General features: G+C 48.1%; 1 protein-coding gene and 1 long non-coding RNA gene across 4 annotated transcripts in view; one reads left to right on the top strand and one right to left on the bottom strand.

Moving 5' to 3' along the window:
- The window catches only part of ACTN3 (actinin alpha 3), a 42,439-nt gene extending 27,226 nt beyond the window's left edge, over positions 1-15,213 (bottom strand). For 2 of the 3 annotated variants that reach the window (XR_014519831.1, XM_083478541.1), the window contains exon 1: positions 14,629-15,075. Coding sequence is in view for 2 of the 3 variants with exons in the window: in XM_083478541.1 (XP_083334667.1) it covers positions 14,629-14,763 (135 nt within the window). In the remaining variant the exon portion in view is untranslated. Of the gene's footprint in view, positions 1-14,628 lie in introns of all 3 variants that reach the window. The other variant, XM_083478540.1, reaches the window with a different exon arrangement.
- On the top strand, positions 5,350-13,069 carry LOC310695033. Its single transcript, XR_014519878.1, has 3 exons — positions 5,350-5,497; positions 11,288-11,421; positions 12,429-13,069. It is a non-coding gene; the product is annotated as an uncharacterized lncRNA (long non-coding RNA).
- Positions 15,214-15,463: the final 250 nt, after the last annotated feature.

The following is a 15,463-nucleotide window of genomic DNA, read 5'->3' on the forward strand; positions in this document are numbered from 1 at the left end:
TCCCATTGAAACCAATTGGAATTTAAAATATTTCACTTTGGCTAGGATTCTGCTCTATGTGGGGGCAGTATGGCCCAGTGGCTAGCCTTAGACTGGAGAGAGACGGGTTCAAATCCCCGCTCAGCCAAGAAGCTCAGTTGCTCCTTGGGATCAGCGACCCTAGGTCATAGGGTTATCGTGAGGATAAAATGAGGGCAGGAAGAGAAACATATACACTGCTTTGAGCTCATTGGAAGAAAAGTATTATTACAAATAATAACACAAGAATCATATTTACGGCTGCATATTCAGGCTTCAACAGATTTAATCCTAGCAGGCTGGGATCTCTCGTACCTGCTTGCAGGGAGCCTCTCTCACTGTTCAACACAGGGAGGTGGAGAAACCACAGGCCTTGGGTTGGGGGCCAGATCCGGACCCCCAGGCCTCTCTGTATGGCTCTCAGGCTCTCATTCCTCAGTGGTCCTGCTTGGGGTACTCCTGGGGTGCCTTTGCCTACCTGGAAGCTCCCTTGAGCTAGGATGACAAATCATCCTTCCTAGCCTGGATGGATGTGCAGATGTTTAGAGGAGGCACCTCTGGTTTATGTGGGGCTGGAATGTGGGGCTGGCTTAAAGTGATTCAGACACTGTTGGATTTTGGGGTGTTAACTACGAACCCCAGGTTGATTTATCAATTACTTGTTTTGAGGGGTGCTGCGAAAACGCAGGGTTTTCACTGCAAAATGACTGCAGAACTTTGGCACAACAGGATCATTGGGAGGGAGGAAGAGAAGAAGAAGAGGAGGAGTTTGGATTTGATATCCCACTTTATCACTACCCGAAGGAGTCTCAAAGTGGCTAACATTCTCCTTTCCCTTCCCTCCCCCACAACAAACACTCTGTGAGGTGAGTGGGGCTGAGAGACTTCAAAGAAGTGTGACTGGCCCAAGGTCACCCAGCAGCTGCATGTGGAGGAGCAGGGAATCAAACCTGGTTCCCCAGATTATGAGATTACCGCTCTTAACCACTACACCACACTGTAAACAGCTTAAAATTATCACCAGGCTACCTTAGGCCAGTTGTTCTCTCTCTCTCTCTCTCTCTCTCTCTCTCTCTCTCTCTCTCTCTCTCTCTCTCAGCAACTCTGCAGGGCTGTTGTGAGGATAAAGTAGCGAGGAAGCTTTTTCACCCCCAGCTTCTTGGAGGATATAAATCTAAATGCCTGCCTGCATTCTGTAACCCAAGAATGGAAAACCTGTGTGGCCCTTCAAAGGTCGGACTCCAACTCCCATCAGCGCCAACCGGCATGACCAATGTTCATGGGTGATAGGAGTTGGAGTCCAACAACAGCTCAAGGTTCTCCCATCCCTGCCATAGTCCCTGAGTGGTTCCCACAGGAATACAAAAAAGTCCTAACCAGACTTACCTAGGAGTAATCCCCACTGAATTCAACAGGAGTTGCTTCTGAGTAGACATGCTTAGGTCTAGCAGCACTGTACAGCCCTGCTTCCTATTTTCTCAGTTCTTCACTAGACTGGATCGCTGTGGGTGCAGAACAGGACTGCCAGTTCCTTCCCGCCCACCCACAAGTGTGGTGCACGCCACATGCTTGATCCTGGCCACAATCCAGAGAGCCATGCGTGTGTAACAGCCATGCTGTTATAATGAACAGCAGGAGGCTGCATTGCAACAGAGAATGCCCGTGAGGAACTGTGAACGTTATCTTGATCAGAACATGTACCGTGGTACCTCGGGTTAAGAATTTAATTCGCTCTGGAGGTCCGTTCTTAACCTGAAACTGTTCTTAAGCTGAGGTACCACTTTAGCCAATGGGGGCCTCCCGCCGCCGCCACGCAATTTCTGTTCTCATCCGGAAGCAAAGTTCTTAACCTGAGGTACTATTTCCGGGTTAGCGGAGTCTGTAACCTGAAGAGTCTGTAACCTGAAGCGTCTGTAACCCGAGGTACCACTGTACTGTACTGGGAACTTTGAAATCTCTTGAAATGTTAGATCTTCACATTGTTTTTCTTTTCATAGAATTGTAGAGCAGGAAGGGACCCTGAGGGTCATCTAGGTCCAACCCTCTTCAATGCAGGAATCTCAACTACAGCATCCATTTCTTCATTGTTTCTCCAGTGCAGACTGCTGAAGATGCCTTGCCGCTTTGCCTGAGCAATATTCAGTAAGTTGTAATTTTCTATATATACGGTATACAGTGGTACCTCGCAAGACGAATGCCTCGCAAGACGGAAAACCCGCTAGACGAAAAGGTTTTCCGTTTTTGAGCTGCTTCGCAAGACGAATTTCCCTATGGGCTTGCTTCGCAAGACGAAAACGTCTAGCGAGTGTCCCGATTTTTCCCCGCTTCCCCCCTTTTTCTAAGCCACTAAGCTGCTAATAGCCTTTTAGCCGCTAATCCGCTAAGCCTTTAATAGCCGCTAATCCGCTAAACCGCTAATAGCGCTAATCTGCTAAGCCGCTAATAGGGTTGCTTCGCAAGACGAAAAAACCGCTAGACGAAGAGACTCGCGGAACGGATTATTTTCGTCTTGCGAGGCACCACTGTACATCCATGCATCTATTTAACTTTTAAATAATCCTATGATTTGTTGTTTTATGCTGGTGGATATGTCAGTGCAATCATAGAGGGGAGGTCAGACTGAATGACTGATGAATAGTGATTTGGTTTGCCATATTTTTGATCTGATGTTTCTGCCAGACAACATGGGCAGGCAGGGGGGAAATTAGGTCTGCATAACAGCTTTTGTGCACAGCTGCTTCCCATCTGGCCAAGCCTGATTTTTCTCCAGCAAAGTTCTGAGGATGAGCCTAGGCAAAGTGCTACCCTTGCTTGAAAAGTCCAGTACATCTGAACCGTGGGAGTGTGATAGATCAGTGGGAGAGGCTGAAAGAGAGGGGGGTATACCCATCTTAAAAGTCTGAAAAAAATTCCAGGCACTTGGTTACCCTGGCGCCTAGAAATCTGAAGCTGGCACATAAATGTGCCACAATTCTCCTGCACCTATATTGCTGCACACAAGGGCTGTGGCATGTAAAACATTGATTCTGGCACTTAGGAAGTTCTGCAGTTTTGCTGAGAAATTTGATGTGGTATCAGCTTATGCCATCAACAGACCACATCAGGGGTGGGGAACCTTGGGCCCAGTGGCCAAATGCAGCCCTCCAGCACTCTCTGACTCTCAGGAGTCTCTCCAGGCCACACCCCCCCGCCCTGTTCCATGCCCTCCCTGAATGCTTTGGCCTGCGAGAATGCCTTGAAGGAGGGCGCAAAGAGGTGTGTGGTGTCGTGTGTATGTGTGTAGAAACCTCTGACTTTTGTCTGGCTGGAATGTGGCAAAGCTCAGATTTGCACCTGTTGTTCTAGCCCTGCCACGTGGCTCCCAAAACGTTGGCCATGAGGGAATCTGGCCCTCAAACTGGAAAAAGGGTTCCTCATTCTGCTGGCCTAAGACAGTGCACAGTACAATCCTTTTTGCATGCCTACTCGTAAGTAAATCCCATTTAATTCAATGGCACATACTCACAGATAATTGGGTAGAGGTTTGCAGTATTAGGGGGAGGGCAGGCATCAGATAGGAAAAAAGCTCACCCTCTGCCCCTCAGTCATGGGCTCGGCCCAGCTTCTCCTGTCTTCTCAGTTGTATTGACCATAGTACACACCATCAAATCAAATACTGGTTCCGCTACTGCCCTATGTTTTGTTTTTGTTTTTCCTGGTTTATTTACATCCACAATCCATTTATTCATTGCCTTAATACATATATAACTTTTTTCAGGTACAGAACTGTGGCAGGATACAGAGGGTGGGTTTTCGTGAGAACATGGCTATTAGCCAGTCCATGCTATACCCCTGATCATTTTTATTGTGCGTTGATTTCTGCTCATTATGCTATCAGGGCAGTCACACATGATCCCGTTTTCGATACTCTTTCTCCCTGCAAATGTTTTGGGGCAGGCATCTTGCTTCATTTCTTATCAGTGTATATTGCATAACTTCCTAGTGAAATCTTGTTACTTTCTAATACCACAAATGTTCTGGTTAATTTTTGTCCCACTTTTGTTGCCCTTTTTCAGCAGGGGGCCGGTCCACTGTCCCTCAGACCTTGTGGGGGGTCAGACTGTATTTTGAAGGGGGGGGGAATGAACGAATTCCTATGCCCCACAAATAACCCAGAGATGCATTTTAAATAAAAGCACACATTCTACTCATGTAAAAACACTCTGATTCCCTGACTGTCTACGGGCTGGAATGAGAAGGCGATTGGGCCGGATCCAGTCCCCTGGCCTTAGTTTGCTTACCCATACCCTATAGCTCCTCAGGATAGCAATAATGTGGCAGCATCAGGGAAGCGTCGCACAACAAACTAAAGCAGACTCAATCCACCACTAATTATTGTGCCAAGAACATGTTGTGGAATAAATCTGCAATAAAAGACTAGTCTGGAGGGGGTCCCCAGTCTGATTTTCCTGCAGTTATTTGGAAGATTCAGGACAAATAAAAATCCTTCTTCACACAGCACATAGTTAAGCTAATGGATCTCCTTCCCACAGGAGGCAGGGATGGCCACCAACTTGAATGGCTTCAAAATTCATAGCCACAATGGCTATGCTCCACCTCCATGTTCAGAAGCAGCCATGCTTCTGAATACCAGTTGCTGGAAATGCCAGGAGAGGGGAGGGCTCCTGTGCTCAGGTCCCGCTTGTGAGTTTCCCACAGGCATCTAGTTGGCCGGTGGCTACTGTGAGAGAACACACTGCTGCATGCCCTCCAACTTTTCCAGACCAAACAGCAGGGATGCGCTCCTGGGCAAATCACATGACCCACACAGTGATCTTGCCCCCCAAAAGCGCTTTTTTGGGGGGTGATTGCAACGCAAGAATGTGGCACCTGAATGGCTGCCGGGATCTTGCATGAAAAAAATGGGGTGTCCTGTTTTTCTTCCGGCTCATCTTATAGTCTTATGTTCAACCCCATAGAGTAATGTGGGGTTTTAGAGCTCGACCCAGGAGAGGAAGACTTGCATAGGACTTGAGCACTCCCAGCTTGGAGTTGTTGCTCTAAAATGGCTGTGCATGTACATATACAGGAGACTGAGCAATCCGCAAAAGACAGTGTTTGTGAAGGTTCCAGCAGATAGGGCTTGAAAGATGTTTCAGATGCCAGGGCGCATCTAGAAGGCTGGTAGGATCGTAGAATGCAACAACTGATTGGCCTGCAGGAAAAGACCAATCAGGCTCCAGGAGGGAAGCAAAATCAGCCAATCAGACGGGACTCATTGTGTAAATAATGCATATAAAAGCCTGAGGTTTGGGGGGCAATTCAGTCATGCAATAAAGCTTCGATAAAGAGCATGAAATCACTACAGGACTCCAAGTATATTTCACAGAGCAAACAGGCATTAGATGTTTCTGACGGAGCCACAAGACAAGAATAAGTTTTTATTCACACTTAGGGATTTCTGAACTGGCATGGATACGGACCCAGCCGTGCACAACAGGTAATGATTGCCTCAATGAGACTTGGGCTTGCAGGGTCAGGCCCCAGGCTATCACTTGCTGGATCCCACCAGTCCCCATTTCCCAAACAGAAACAGTGGTGCAGAATTCCAGGCCCAAATGCGGTCTACTTGGCCTCTCTCTGGTCTTCTGGCCTTTCCCAGGCTACACCATTCACTAGCCCTGCCAGGTGGGCCAACTCTAGGGGGACTGGTGTGTCTCTGGCCCCCTAAATTTTTGTTGGAAAGGGACCGGGGCCCCTCAATGTTGAGGGGGGCCCGGTGTGTGTTGCGCATGCGCAAGATCATGGCATCACACGTTGCACCTCTGTCCGGCTCCTCCAAAGCGCTCAGCCTTCTGCAGATGATGTGCATGCTCACCATTTACACGATGTCACACCATGCACACGTGTATGCCAGGTGCCCCCAATCTGGGGGACAACCTGGCGCTCTGGTCCCTGCTTTATAATCTCCTTGAAATTATTGGCTGGAAGATATCCTTGAACAATGGTTGCCAGCATGGAGGCTAGGGAATGTGTAGAAGCTAGCCTCAGCAGCAGGCCTACGTTTTTAGGCCTTGAAACTTGAAATGTTATAGGTGCCCCTTCGCAACCAGCAACAAGGTCTGGGTAACCACTGTTATCTTCTTCAGTGGGGTTGTTCCACAAAACAACACCACATAACAATAACAACAACAACAACATCTCTGATTTTACTTAAAATTGCTGTCCTGGATTATCTTTCATGTCAAAGTCACCTTTACAACATCTGTGGTACTGACTCTCAAACTTTGGGATTGTGTAAATATATACTAGACCCAATTTTTTTAAAGCAATGTGAACTAAAGTCACTTGTGGGGCCCTTCATGGCCCTGAAGCTGAACCTTTGTTAGTTTCATAGTAGATCCGCCCCTTACTGCGCAAAATTAAAATCCTCATCCATTGCTCTGGTTGCTTTTGTCTCTGGCCCTGCCCACTGTTGGCCTGTGGCCCCCAGAACGTTACCTAGAAGCAAATGTGGCCCTTGAGCTAAAAAAAGCTTTCCCATCCCCAACGCAGAAAAATATTGAAACATGTAGACAGTATGGAAACACATGGGACAGGCACCTCCTGGAAGCCTATGCAGAGATATCACAAAGAGCACCTGCTTTCTCGTTTACTACACTAGTTCGGTGTGGTTTGTTAGAGTTCTGGACTACATCTGAGAAAACCCAGGTTCAAATCCCCCCTTGGCTCTGAAGCTCATTCGCTTTCTTCAGGCCAGTCACAAAACCGATTTAGGTCACGTTCATTTAAAGCACATGGCTTCCCCCAAATAATCCTGGGTACTGTAGTTTGTTAAGGGGATGGGGAATGGTTACTCTGTGAGGGGTGAACTTCAGGTCCCAGGATTCTTTGGGGGAAGCCATGTTCTTTAAACATGATCTGAGTGCAACAGTGATTGCCAGCAACTGCAGACCCTGCAAGTGTCCCTATTTGCCACGGACAGTTCTGGATTTATAGTAGCCATCCCGGTTTCTGATTTGATCCTGGGATGTCCCACTTTTCCTTAGGACATCCCTATTTTCATCAGAGAAATTCTGGAGTTTTGTGATACTGAGCCATCTAAAGGCAGCCCTGTATAGGGAAGGTGGTTAATGTTTAATGTTTATTATGTTTTTATCTATGTTTGGAAGCTGCCCAGAGTGGCTGGGGGCAACACAGTCAGATGGGTGGGGTGTAAATATAATAATAATAATAATAATAATAATAATAATGATGATGATGATGATGATGAAATGGGGCATCCCTATTTTCCTCAGAGGTATGTTGGAGGGTATGCAACTGGCATTGAGGGATGTTCTCTTTTTTCTTGGAGATTATATATATATATATATATATATATATATATATATATATATATATGTGTGTGTGTGTGTGTGTGTGTGTGTGTGTGTACACACACACACATATACACATATACATACACACAAAGAGAGAGAGAGATTTTTCAAAAATGATCTTACTGTGTTTTATGTAAACCCCTTAGGGAGTTCACATATTAAGCATGTTGTTGTTGTTGTTGTTGTTACTCAGCAAGACGCCATGTGGTTTGTCTTTCTGCTCTCAAAAAGTTCAGTAAAGTGGTTGGGATGCTTAGTGTTTATCACATCCTTTGTCTGACTATTGTTCTGGCGTTGGCCCAGCTTGTAGGCTTGCCAAATGGTACTCCACCCAGTATGATGTGTGTCTGGCACTCACAATGGGAAGCTATTTGCGGCCTCACGAGAGGGCATCTCCTCACAGGTGCTTTTGTCAACATAGGTCCGGAATGGCCCTGCCAGATTCACCACCCCTGTTTACTAGGATTAACAGAGCTGGCGGGAGCCCACATGACAAAGCCATTCAGTGCTCACTGCTTGCGGAAGCCAAGAGATGATGAAATTGAAAGCAGAGGGTTCAGGGCCCTGAGGAGAGGGGCAGAGGCGGACTCTGCTTCACTTCAGTGCTCAAAAGTGTATATGTGGAATCGATTCACTAGGCAGTTTTGTACATTGCGAGCGCACCACCACTTAGAGATGCTTGAGGATTCCTGTACAAAGTTTCCTCATCCACACCTCTCAGGACTAATGTGTGGATCAATACTAAGCTGTTGTGCAGAATTACAGATGTGTTTTATAATAAAATATACATTTAAAAATGCATGTTTGCATGTTTCTGAGCTGAAATTCAGTTACATTCTGATCTGCACACTGATTCAGAAGGTTTGCATCAGGACTTGGAAAGATCGGATCCCTCAAGCATCCCAATGGATGTCACATGTATGTAGATGTTCCACAGAAGAAGAAGCCCACATGTTTTCCTGTTTCTTTTTTGAAACGAGAGCTGAAAAGTCAAGGCAGGAATCCAAAGTAATTCTGGGGGAGAGGGCAGCCCCTCACAGTGCTTTCCCACCTTCCTCTTCCTCACCACCTCCTTGGTGGGATCCTCCACTGCCCTCCTCTTTTCCTCTTGGCCAGCCCAGGTGTGGGACGCACCCTTCTGCAGGCCACAAGGAAAAGAAGGCACCTGCCACTGCCACCAAAGGCCCACCCCAGACGCCTCGATGAGGGAGCCTGTCATGGGACACCTGGTTGCACCCTCTCAGAAACTCGCTCCCGGGGCCCTGACCCCCTGACACCACGCTACGCCACTGGGACTAGTCAACCTCCCAACGAATTGAACCACTCCATCCAGCCAATGAATCATAGCCCCAAGCCACGGAAGCCTCTTTAAATAGCTACTTTGTTCTTGAGGAGGCCTGGCCTTGCCATCCGCCTGCCCATCCATCTCTCATGGAGGGTGGGGGCAGAGGAAGACCCTTCTCGTACCCTAAATAAGTTCTGCCCTCTTCCAAAATACTGCCATTAGCTCATCCCCTTGCCTCCTTGCAGGGAGCACAGGCACAGGGCAGTTTTTAGAAACAGCCTTATAAGGGCAAGGCATCTGGAACAGCAGCAGCTACCCGATACCCCTTTCTGCGAAACCACCCCCACAGATCTCTCGCATCAGCAGGAAAGGGTGTCCCTGGCTCCCTGCAGGAGCAGAGGAACAATCCCATATCAGTAAAGCTGTACAGAGAGGAACAAGCTCCCAGGGACAGGAGGAGGAGGAGGAGAAAGTTGATTTTCTCAAGGGTGGTCGTTTGCAAGGGGGGGAAATGGCCTCTCTGTGTTCTTGTTCACACCAGGTCCTCCTTGCCACTTCGAATCTGAACAACTCAACAGGTGTGGAGTTACTGCCTTCCTTAATTGGCAAGCGGCAGCTATGTCTCATTCGCCCGTATTAAACCACATTCAGCATGGCCAGGGAGGGACATTGTTGCAGGAGATCCATATTCCCCAAATCTCTGTTTGGACATGGAGCTGCGTTCAGTCCTTTTCTCTCTGCCTTACTATGACTCATTGTTGGATGGTTGTTCATGCAACTGGGGTATAAAAGTGGACGACACCCCACCATGGGGTGGGGAAAATATAGGCTGGCGGGGTCTATTTTGTTTTTCACCTTGTGGCTCAGCAAGGTGGAAGGAAGGTGCTTCCGAGTGCATGTGCTCAGCCCAAGGATTTCCTTCCGGAGCTGTTTTTCCATAAGCTTTCTTGATTTCAACAGGAGTGAAGAAAAGGCTTTTTGCTGGTGCTACTCTTAAAGCAAGTGCAGCCAACATGATGCCCACCGCATGTTGTGGACAACAACATCACCCTCAACCAGCATGATAGGAGTTGTTGTCCGGGAAATCTGGGGGGCACCATGTTGCCTGTCCCTGAGTTAAACCACTGAGTTTGCCAATCTTCTGCAGTTGATTTGGAAATCTACCAATAGATCCCGATCTGAAGTGAAAAGCTGCTTGAAACAGGAGTATGTGCGAAAGAGTGGGAGCATTTAATGATGTGAGATAGGTTGGTTAGTTCAGCACAGGAACACAGGAAGCTGCCGTTATCTCAGTATTTATTGTCCACAGAGACTGGCAGGAGCTCTCCAAGGTTTCAGGCAGACTGCTCTTCCAGCTCTACCTGGAAATGTCAAGGATTGAACCTGAGGCTTTCTGCACGCAGCGCAGTGGCTCTGACACTACTGGGATACAAGAATGCCTTTCCCAAAAGCACCATCCATCCATTGGGAACAAGCGCTGCAGGAAATGCTGCAAAAAATAGAACAGGGTTCTCACCCACCCAAGAATAGGATGGCAGCTTAGTCTTGGCCCAAAACCTTGATCTATCTGGAAACCTCAGTGATTTTTTCCCTGTTGCAAAGTTTGTCACAATCTCATTTACTGCATATGTTTACCTAGCATACACATGGCTTTGTGAAAGAGGGGCAAAGCTGAAGATGCAAAATTTTCCAATTTGGGGAAGGAGACCAGCCTGTAGGAACTTCACATGAACCCGCTGAAACCAGTGAGAACACCAGAAGAGTCTGGCTGCTGGATCAGCCTCAATGCCCATGTCATCCAATAACCTTTTCTCACACTGACCAACCAGATGCCAATGCGAGGACCTGAGTGCAACAGCTAATCTTCCCACTTGTGATCCCCAGTGAATGGTATTCAGAGGCAGGCTGCCTCCAATGGTGGAGATGGACATGGACCAAGCAGCCCATCCCCAGAAACGTGTGGTCCCTCTTATCTCATGCGATGCTCAAAACCCATTGGGGATCCTGTTCCGCTCTAAGTAGCAGCCGGTGTTCAAGGACGGTGTGCAACTTTGCCATGAGGTCTTCCTCTCTCTTCTGTCTCTCCCCGACACTGCAGTGGCTGCAGGATCAGCCATGTCGCAGGCCCAAAGGAACAGGTGTGGAAATACTGTCAGCAATGAGATAAGTTGGAACGGTGCCCAGGCCTCAAAAGTGCAGGGTTAGGCAGCCCAGCAGAAACCCCTGGGAAAGGCCAGTCTGAGTCATTTAGGGAGGCCATAGCTCACGTTTTAAGCAAGGTAGATGTTCAGCTGGCATTTGCCTACTGGTAGATTAAACAGACCCTTGCAGACTTAACGTGGCCCTGGGGATGAATTGGATCTGATAGTTCCCCCCTAAAAGCCAGAAGCAATGGAAAAGGACCTCTCATCCTGGAGGAACCATAATGTGAAACTTGACTTGTTCCTAAGGCTAATTCAGCCTTAGCAATGAGCAACATGGTCATAAATCTAGTGTGATCAGGAGATCTCAAGCCACTTAGGTTTAAGTCCCCCAACATAGCGGGAGAGGCTCTGTCCTTAACTTTTAACATGAAAATGCCAATCAAATACTGCGTAAAAAATCCTCATTGTCTTTGTCATTACAGGGATATAGAAAATCAGACCTTTGGTCCATTTTGCTCAGTATTAACAAGAGTTTTCACCTGGACACACCAAGGATGAAACCAGGGGCTGTTTGCATCCACAGCAGATGCTATACCAATCAACTACTACAGCACAGGTAGGCAAACTAATAGCCGGCCCAATACCCTTCTAAATCTGGCCCACGGACAGTCCAGGAATCAGCATGTTTTTACATGAGTAGAATGTGTCCTTTTATTTAAAATGCATCTCTGGGTTATTTGTAGGGCATAGGAATTCGTTCATTCCCCCCTCCCAATATATGGTCCAGCCCCCCCACAAGGTCTGAGGGACAGTGGACCGGCACCCGGCTGAAAAAGTTTGCTGACCCCTGAACTACAGCCTTCCCCATAAATTTGAACCAAACTAGACCATTACCCTTTCGCTTGTTGATGTTGCTAAAGTTATTTGGCACAGAACATGACCTGAGGGGCAGGGATATCCTTGGGGTACCACAGCCCTAATTTACTTGCTAAGTGCTCAGGCAGTGGTGCCAATGACGGAAAGACTTTGGAGTACCCACCCACCCACTGCTGGCCCAGAAAAATGTACAGGATGAACACAGCAGAGCTGGATTATTGCATATTGAAGTAAGTTACTACTTTCTTAAGACAGGGACAACCTCTCTCTCATAAAACGATTAAATTCAGAATCTGAAATAAGCATTGTTCACTCTCTAAATCCTGCCTAGGTGCAGAAATCACAGCACAATATTCCCCCACCAAGGGTTTCCTTCATAGTAGATAGATAGATAGATAGATAGATAGATAGATAGGGGGAAATGTTATAATCTCGGACAATTGCATGCCATTTTTCTCTCCACATAGCCATTTCTTCATTATGCATTTAACATGCAGCAAGGCTTGGTTCACTTGCGCAACAACAGTTCTATGAGGCAGACTGCTCTTTCCTCTATTTTAACAATTGGGGAATTGAGGCTGAGAGCCAGAACGAGATGTCTGATGGCCGATGCCACCTCAGTCCATGAGGAAACAAAGCAAGAATTTAACCCAGAGCTCAAATCTAGCACTTTATTCTCTGGATTAGACTCGTGTGGTTTGGGCCTACCAATTAATGACAGCGAGTGCCTTCTTCGTGTCTGTTTAGGGTGCAAAACACAGTAAGAATACGTTATGTGGAAACCTGTGAGAATTTAAGTGAGCACACCTGGAGGACAGTGAGTGAGCCTGCGAAGAGATTGTTTAGTGTTAATGTTTTTTATGGATGAGACAGACTTGGGGGGGGGGCGGTCACTTGGCACATGACTAAAGCAGTGGATTGATACTTGTGATTAGCCTTTTTTCTGTGTCAAGGGGGAGGAGGTTAAGGGGGGAAATCTATGGGCACTTCCAGACGACCCACTTATTGAACAGTCATCCTCATTTCCTTGCCGCAAGCTTACATGGAGGTTATGCAACGCCTGCTTTTTATTGAGCATTTGTTCTGAATTGTTTGCCTTAAGATTATACTTCTTCCTGATTGTCGATGATTAGCGCACTATTTTAAAGTGGACCAGTGGTGCAGTGAGTCAGTGCGTGTGGCTGTCAACCAGAAGGTTGGTGGTTCGAGCCCATTCAGGGATGACTGTAGGCAGGATTCCTGCATTGCAGGGGATTGACCAGATGGCCCTGAGGGTCCCTTCCAACTCTACAATTCTACAATCTATGATTTCCCTGTCACTTTCCTAACTGCAAGCAGTTCAGCTTGATTTTAGAAACATGGATTTGTTGACCTGCGGTGTTTTAATTGCAGAACGCGCTTGAATCCCTCCCGCAAAATTGTGACAGCTTGTATGTTTAAGAGTTGCAGAGAAGGCAGAACCAAAGGGTGGAGGTCTGGCCCTTTAGCTACTGTTATTAGAAGACGGGCTTGCGAATTTCCTCCTTCCCAGCCCTGAGCAGCATCGTCACATGTGGATTTTTCAGTTGCGGTAGCGTTGGTATGGGAAGAGATAAGCCCCAGCGAAACGTTGGCCTTTGATGCAAGTCTTAGAGCAGTTTTCTCTGGGTGGGGCCCTGAAGGACTTACACAGATACTTTTCATTTGACAATGTGGTGAACGAGTCTGATCTCTCTTTGCACCTGTAAACCTGGTGCTTTTTCCGCACTCCAAATTCAAGGCGCCAAGAGGTGCAGCAGCGGAATGCAGCCCTGAGTTATGTTGCCAAGGTGGAGAAAGGGCCTGGGACTGTTCTGCCTCTGAACATTTGCGATTAGGACATCCCCCATCTGTGGTATTATTTCAAAGCTTAGCTTAGGACATGTTCCCCACTGCCACGCATGGATATATTTAGCCGATTCCTTCCCCTCTCCCTTGGGTCTCCATCATTCCAGGCATAGCTCAGACGCAGCCCGGGCCCTCGATAGATGCCACTGCACTGACATATGCTCTCCTTCCCCCTTTCTTTCTGGACCCACCCCCGGCCCTGGTGCGAGTCTCTTCTGACGTACTCTGCCCAAAATGTCACTTGTGGTTCCATATAGGATAAGGATCTGGGTGATGGCAAGGGACAGCTGCAGCCAACAGCATCTGATGCTCCGGGGTGGCAGCTGGCTCCAAGGGGCTGCCCCCTCCCCTGCCTGCAATGCACTGCCTGCTTGTATGTTTAAAGGCCCGCAGGGTTCTCGAGAACCTCAACATGGTGCAGAATCGGGCGGCGAACATGGAAGAAAACACAGTATTTGGGGGCAACGATTCATTCCGGAGAAGCAAAGACCTCCTCAGACACTTGGAGTAAATGTCTCCACCGCAGCCTTCCAGCGGTTTAGGGCTACCACTTCCATCAGCTCCAGCCTGCTCGAGGGGGGTCATAGTTCTTCCATCACCACAGAAACCTCTTAAATTTGGGAAGCATCGCTGCCCATCTTCCATCATTTCCGTTGAGGCCCATCCAAGGCCTTTCGCTGCCCCAGAAGGGAAAATGGCACCCTGGAACCCCTTGCAATCTTTTACTGGTGTCTCCAGAAATAAAACAACCATGCAGGGTTGTCCTATTCAGAATGACATCTGTGGAGAGCTGCCCTCTGTGTTTTTAGCAGCTTTATGGGATTATTATTTTAAAAAACACACTCTCTAGCCACACAATAACTTATTTAAATATATGTGAATGCAACATTGCCACCTTTTTTTTAAAAACCACCAGCATGGGAACCAAACAGAAACGAAGAACCAGCAAAGCAAAACATGCCTTGGTAAAAAGTTGGTCGCGTGACCATCCTTGACGCCTCTCCCGGTGACAGAAAGTCCGCTACGGCCTGGTCCTTGGTCCAAGCCTGCCCACCCTGCCCCTTGTCCCTTGTCCCCCTACCTTTCGCTGTTGCTTCTCCCAAGCTGGGTCGAGCAGCAGGTCGCGGTCCCAGTCTTCTTCCTGTGCCATGTAGTCCTCCGTCATCATGTACGAGTGGTTGTACTGGACGTGGGTCTCTATGTGTGTGGTTGACATGTTGCCTTCTTCCTTCTTGCGCCCCCTTTTCCCCCTTTTCTCTCTCCTCCCTTGCTCTCCCTCACGCTCTGCAGCAGCCCCCTTCCTTCCCTTTTGCTCCCCTCAGCTCCTGTCGGAGGACAAGGTTCCCCCCAAGACTGTTCAGGCTGTGCGGTGGTTGTCTGCCTGCTTTGCAGCTGCACCTGTCAAAACCAGCCCACGTGACCAGTCCTCAATAAGTATTATCAGCCCTGGGAAGGGGGATCAGGTTCCATCTTAAAAAGGCCAAGGGGAGGGGACAGCACACATGTCCCTACCAACCAGATGGGGGTGAAGACAGCTGCTGGCAAGCCAAGGACCCCCCCTTTAAAGCACAGCCGGTGAGCTCTTAAAGGAGAAATCGCCCCACCGAGGTGTGGGGGACCCCACGTCCGACACCAGCCTCGCTGGACGCAGAGGAAGGATTGAGGGAAAGGGGGAAACGGTTCCTATTTGGGCCAAATGTGTCCGAGGTTCATGGGGGTGGGGTGGGGTTATTTTGATCAGTTCCTACTGAGATACCAGGAAAGATTCCTTGGATGCCATCTGCTTCAAGAATAAGTATATGGCCTATGAAGAAAAGGTTTTGTGAGACTCCGTTTTGGGAAGGAAGCAAGGTCAAAACGCTTGGGGTCGTGTTTGGACTAGGACCTGGGGGACCAGGGTTCAAATCCCCACTAAG

The sequence above is a fragment of the Podarcis liolepis genome (genome assembly GCF_965112155.1).
Source record: "Podarcis liolepis genome assembly, chromosome: 15".
Lineage (NCBI taxonomy): Eukaryota > Metazoa > Chordata > Lepidosauria > Squamata > Lacertidae > Podarcis > Podarcis liolepis.